Raw genomic sequence first — 7,006 nt, forward strand, 5'->3', positions numbered from 1 at the left:
GAAGGCGATTGATCTGGTTGTTGGAAAAGGAAATAGAGCTGCTGCACGGGAGCTTGGTCTTAATGAGTCGATGATAAGATGTTGGAAACAGCAGCTCAGTGCAAAAAGACAACTAAAGCTTACTGCTTTTTTGTTACAAGCCGTGTTTCGTTAAAGCCTATTTATTTTTGTTACAAGCCGTGTTTCGTTAAAGCCTATTTATTTTTGTTACAAGCCGTGTTTCGTTAAAGCCTGTGTAAAGTTCATTTGTTTCAATGTACCGGTAGGCACCTGCGGCTTATAGACATGTGCGGCTTATTTATGTTCAAAATAATAATTTGTTTTTAATTCAGTGGGTGCGGCTTATATTCAGGTGCGCTTAATAGTCCGGAAATTACGGTACATTCCGAAAGAATTCAGACCCCTTGACTTTTTTCTACATTTTGTTACATTACAGCCTTATTCTAAAATGGATTAAATGATTTTTCCCCTCATCAATCTACACACAATAACACATATGGACAAGGTCATTATTTTTTGGGAAAAAACAACAACAAAAATACACTGAAATACCTTATTTATATACAGTTGAAGTCGGAAGTTAACATACACCTTAGCCAAATACATTTAAACTCAGTTTTTCACAATTCCTGACATTTAATCTTAGTAAATATTCCATGTCTTAGGTCAGTTAGGATCACCACTATTTGAAGAATCTGAAATGTCAAAATAATAGTAGAAAGAATGATTTATTTCAGCATTTATTTCTTTCATCACATTCCCAGTGGGTCAGAAGTTTACATTCACTCAATTAGTATTGCCTTTAAATTGTTTAACTTGGGTCAAACATTTCAGGTAGCCTTCCCCAAGCTTCCCACAATAAATTGGATGGATTTTGGCCCATTCCTCCTAACAGAGCTGTTGTAACTGAGTAAGGTTTGTAGGCCTCCTTGCTCGCACACACCTTTTCAGTTCTGCCTACATATTTTCTATAGGATTGAGGTCAGGGCTTTGTGATGGCCACTCCAATATCTTGACTCTGTTGTCCTTAAGCCATTTTGACACAACTTTGGAAGTATGCTTGGCGTCATTGTCCATTTGGAAGACCCATTTGCGACCAAGCTTTAACTTCCTGACTGATCTCTTGAGATGTTGCTTCAATATATCCACATGATTGTCCTCCCTCATGATGCCACCTATTTTGTGAAGTGCCCCAGTCCCTCTTGCAGCAAAGCACCCCCACAACATTATGCTGCCACCCCTGTGCTTCACGGTTGGGATGGTGTTCTTCGGCTTGCAAGCGTTCCCCTTTCTCCTCCAAACATAAAGATGTAAGTATTCAGACCCTGTGCTATGAGACTTGAAATTGGGCTCTGGTACATCCTGTTTTCATTGATAATCCTTGAGCTGTTTCTACAACTTGATTGGAGTCCACCTGTGGTAAATTCAATTGATTGGACATTATTTAAAAAGGCACACACCTGTCTATATAGGGTCCCTGTCATAAGCGTCGTTGTAGGGAGCGGACCAAACTACAGCAGGTAGAGTGAACATCTTCTTTTTATTAGAAGGAAAAACCAAAAAATACACTTACACAAAACAAACGACAAAAAACAGTCCTGTAAGGTGCTCACACTATACACGGAAACAACCACCCACAAACACAAGAGAAAATTAACCCACTTAAATATGGCCTCCAATTAGAGGCAATGACAACCAGCTGCCTCTAATTGGAGGTCGTTCCAAAACCCCAACATAGAAATAGAAAAAAACCAGATAAACACATAGAAAAAGAAAATATAGAACATACATCAAAAACCCCGAAACACACAAAACAAACATCCTCTGCCACGCCCTGACCACACTACAATAACAAACAACCCCTTTTACTGGTCAGGACGTGACAGTCCCACAGTTGACAGTGCATGTCAGTGCAAAAACCAAGCCATGAGACTTGAAATTGAGCTTAGGTACATCCTGTTGTCATTGATAATCCTTGAGCTCAAATTCTCAAATTTGCTTTGTTAAAATCCCCAGCTACAATAAAAGCAGGCTCAGGATATATGGTTTGAATATGAAGAATTATCATTCATGATTGACAGTGATGATGCCATGGCCTATTTTGAAATTAGGTATGCCTAACTTGGTGTTTGAGGGTATTAAAAATATAGTTATGTGTGGGCATAGGCAGACGTTGCAATTGGAGGATGCATTTTATGCATATTCTATAATGATATGCAATAGGCTACATCTATCGGTACAACAAACATAATTTAAATGTGTATTGCACTCCAGCCCCTTAGAAATTAGCACTACACCAGTTAGACTCATGTAGGCTACACTGTCCCATGAATGTCCCGCAAAATCATCCTGTTGTCCCGCGTTTGGGTATTTTAAATGTGGTCACCCTAGGGCTACCATATGATTGCGATATAACCAATTAGATCCCAGGAACCTTCTACCTCATTTTTCAACATTTCTAATTAGTCAGGAGACAATATTTTTTATAGATTTTAAGCCAGCCTGATTGGGCGGGCCAGTATTCAATCTGGCAGGGCCTGGAAAAGGCCCTGCCGTTGCTTTGCCTCTGACACACACAGATTTACATTGAGCTTTTAGTCATTTCGCACGGCATTTCCCCAAAGTCAGTTATGGGTCCTTTGGCATTGCTCTGGTTAATCATATTACACAGTGAACAGGAGTCTCTGATGAAAATCTAACATGCTGATATCTCCACTCATATCAATGTCACGGTTATCATACTGACATAGCAGCATTCAGATGTTACCGCAGCACAGCTCGATCTGTTCCAATATCCACACTAGCACACCACTTTGAATGAATCAGTATATTGAGCATGCATTCTAAACGGTAAAATTGTGTTGGTATTGGAACATACTGGTAGCCTTCAATCTGCATAGCACAGGTGACTGCACAGGCACCCAGAGACGGGGTCACACAGAACCGGTACAGACACACACAGAGATATGCACCACAAGACTGTCAGCCAAGCCCAGTCTTCAGGTCTCAGGGCAAGGTTTCTCTTCACATGGACGTGTTCACTTGATTCACATTTCACCAAACCACCTCTGTTACATTAACACCACACTCAACACTCACGTATCTACATGGTTTCATAAATAATACAATACAAACCTTCTGATTTATTCTGAAAAAATGAAACGTTAAAATAGATGAATTCACTGATTGATTGATGGACCATTTAATTGATATACGCCTCATAGGGTTTGAGGAACCAAAGGGGTTTATAATTCCTCAGCATTGATGATTAGAGAGAATTGCAATCTACTATATTGACAAATAATCAGTGTCTTGTAACATATGGTTTACACAGCTGATCTGGCCTCTGATGTGATCTACTTCTAATGTCCCTGGTCTGGATGAAACATGGCTTCCCCCATGACCCTGACCCTCTCACAACCAGCCATGGCCTATACACACCACACAGGTTTTGACAATGGTATACAGCTACTAAAGTGACTTTTCGTGGCAGGTTAGCAGCATTAACATCACAGGTTAGGAGAATTAGGCTACCTGAGGTGGCAGGTAGCCTAGTGGTTAGTGTGTTAGCCTAGCAACTGAATCCCCGAGCTGACAAGGTAAAAATCTGTTGTTCTGCAGTTAGCCCATTGTTCCTAGGCCGTCATTGTAAATAAGAATTTGTTCCTAACTGTCTTGCCTAGTTAAATAAAGGTAAAAAGTTAGAGAAGGGTTAGCTAAAATGCTTTGCTAAGCAGGTGCTTTATGTATAACCTTTTTTTGAAGGTCTATAAAGAACCAAGCTCATTAGGTTCTAAATTGAATATTTGTTTACCTTATTTATCCAGGTAAATCAATTAAGAACAAATTCGTATACAATGACAGCCTGTGGACTATAAGATTTATGGTGCTATAAAGAACCCTTTCCTAAGATTATATAAATAACCATTAATAAAAGGTTATATATAGCACCCCAAAAAAGGTTTGCTATGGTTACAACCCTTTTTGGGGATAAAGAGAACCCTTTTTGATGGTTCATTATATAATCTCTATGGAGAATTATTCTATAAAGAATTTTTGTTAATCTCAAAGTTTATTTTTTAATCCTTTTGAAGAACCATCATTTCTTTTAATCCTGGTAAACCATATTACATTGTTATAATTCCTAAAGGGTTATTATTGTTTTAATTGACAAATTGAGTTAGATGTGCTCCCTGTACAACAGCTGTGGGTCCCTGAGGAGAGACTTGAAAACCACTGATTCAGTCAACTGTTCTTAGTTGACAGAAGGCAATACATGAAACTGTCACTGGTCATAGTCTTATTCAACGTAAATTCGCGTAACTCAACACGATATCAATTGTAATGACACGCATTCAACGGTTGCACAAAAAGAGCTGCGAGCAAACCACGCCCCAAAATATTCTAATGAGCCACCGCCCCATACATTTTAATTATCGCTAAAAGAGCAAAGAACACTTTTCTTAACGGCAAAGAACCATTGTGGGGCTCAAATAGTCAGAACCATCACCCACCCTTCCCAAATAACCCTTTTAGTGTGCATTCTAACAACAATCCACCTCACATCACTCCCCCCATTTCCATCCAATCTCCTTATCTAAAAGATGCACATTAAGAGATCCGTGCGACAGTAATATAATACCCACTCTGAATGATCTGCATGAAAGGATAACCTCGAATATGGCCCAACACTTAAGCCTATCCTATAGGCGATCGCGCTACATTGCGTCTCATTAAGGCTTTATGGTTATAATATAGACAGGCCACAACCCAACATCATACATATTGTAGATGCAAATTAGGTAGATGCGCTGTTGGAAGGCTGAGGGAGGTTGATTGAATTGCTGCGACAAAGGGCAATAGCGCGTGGTGTTACCGTTCATCACCGGGGCGAAAAAGCAGGGGTTGGTTCCTGTGATAGCCCGTTATGAGGGAACCTGTGTGTGTGTGTGTGTGTGTGTGTGTGTGTGTGTGCGTGCGCGTGTGCACGTGTGCGTGTGCCAATAAGGAATGCATGTACCTATATTCAAACTGCTTTGTCCAGCACAATTAGTCTCTACTCCTTGACGCAGCCGAGCTATAGGCTAAAATAAAGTATTGTTGAAATAAAAAATCATAAAAAAACGCAACTAAACGTATACGATGGTCCATTATAGTGAGGTCTGTGATTCCAACCATGATAACATGTAGGCTACACACAAAAAAATGAGGGTTCCTCAAGGGTTCTTTGGGAACGGCGATGGTTATATATGGAACCATACTGATCCAAACAACCCTTTAAGCCCTTCAATGGTTATTTGCAGTTCAAAAAGGGTTCTTTACCCTTTTGGTGATAATTAAAATGTAGGGGTGGTGACTCATTAGAATATTTTGGACCGATTGAGAATGGTTGACTAAGTCAGAAGTTCTCAATTAGACATCCAGCTTTTCCAGAGCTTTATAGAACCTTCAAAAAAGGTTCCATATAGAACCAAAAGGGTTTTGCTATGGTTATAAGCAAAGGACCTTTACTTGGCCCTATATAGAACCATTTGTTTTTAGTGTGTAGCACCTAGCCTATAATGACCGTTATGTCGGTGGAGAAAAAATGGGGCGCACCTTCAAAAGAAAAAGGAGCATTGTTGCTTTATTTAACGTAAGCTATTTCTCCAGGTTCATTTCATTTAGATTAAATCAGTTTTGTAAGTTCGACCCGGCCCAAGATAACCGCAAGAGTAAACATAGGCTGCATGCTGGCCATGAAATGGTGAGAAAATAGGGAGCACCTTGAAAATGAACGCAATTATAGCCACTAAACACATACAGCAAGTGATCATAGTAGCTTACCTCTGAAAGCACTTGGAGCCAGAGGCAGCTGAGACCGATCAGAAGCATCATTTTCCGGGTGGTTAGATCCATCCTGGCCGCTGTGTCAGTGTCATAGGCTGATAAAGAAACGACACACCTCTACCATCTCTGTCCCATAAGACCGCTATTCTCTGCCGCGCACGGACTCGACAGAGGATGCCAAGAGAGCTCTGTCTCTGGCTCATTCGCTCTTTCTCTCTCCCTCTTGCTCGCGCGCTCTCTATCTCCCTCGATGTGATGGAAGAACACACACATCTCTTCTACTGAACACACATCTCTTCTACTGAACAGAAACAAACACATATCACCACCCCTGCCCTTGAGGGAAGGAGAACCGCTTTCGGTTGGGATCTACACTATATATACAAAAGTATGTGGACACCTCTTCAAATGAGTGGATTCAGCTTTCAGCCACAACCGTTGCTGACAAGTGTATAAACTCGACCCCACAGCCATGCAATATCCATAGACATACATTGGCAGTAGAAGAGCAACGTGGCACTATCATAGGATGCCACCTTTTCAACAAGTCAGTTCAAATTTCTGCCCTGCTAGAGCTGCCCTGGTCAACTGTAAGTGTTGTTATTGTGAAGTGGAAACATCTAGGAGCAACAACGGCTCAGTTGTGAAGTGGTAGGCCACATAAGCTCACAGAACGGGATCGCAAAGTGCTGAAGCTCATAGCGCGTAAACATTGTCTGTTCTCAGTTGCAACACACTACCGAGTTCCAAACTGCCTCTGGAAGCAACTTCAGCAGAAGAACTGTTTGAATGAGGAGCTTCATGAAATGGGTTTCCATGGCCAAGAAGCCTAAGATCACCATGCGCAATGCCAAGTCGTTGGCTGGAGTGGTGTAAAGCTTGCCGCCATTGGTTTCTGGAGCACTGGAAACGCGTTCTCTGGCAGCCCGACGGACAAATATGGGTTTGGATGATAGCAGGAGAATGCTACTTGCCCCAATGCATAGTGTCAACTGTAAAATTTGGTGGAGGAGGAATAATGGTCTGGGGCTGTTTTTCCAACCACGCCTCTGTAACTCCAAGAATTGAAAAACTGTAAATAATGCTAGATAATTCAAGGATAAGATTATTAAAAAAATTGAGGCATTTATATGCAAAAGAGATAAGGCAGTCTTTCAAAATATATTTTTCTGGTTGA

The 7,006-nt window shown here is 40.9% G+C and overlaps 1 protein-coding gene across 1 annotated transcript in view; it reads right to left on the bottom strand.

Annotated features, from left to right (window-relative positions):
• Positions 1–6,196, bottom strand: part of LOC106589430 (neurotrypsin) — a 31,105-nt gene extending 24,909 nt beyond the window's left edge. The window contains exon 1 of the mRNA XM_014179414.2: positions 5,827–6,196. Coding sequence (XP_014034889.1) covers positions 5,827–5,898 — 72 coding nt within the window. The 5' untranslated portion in view covers positions 5,899–6,196. The remainder of the gene's footprint in view (positions 1–5,826) is intronic.
• Positions 6,197–7,006: the final 810 nt, after the last annotated feature.

The sequence above is a fragment of the Salmo salar genome, chromosome ssa28 (genome assembly GCF_905237065.1).
Source record: "Salmo salar chromosome ssa28, Ssal_v3.1, whole genome shotgun sequence".
Lineage (NCBI taxonomy): Eukaryota > Metazoa > Chordata > Actinopteri > Salmoniformes > Salmonidae > Salmo > Salmo salar.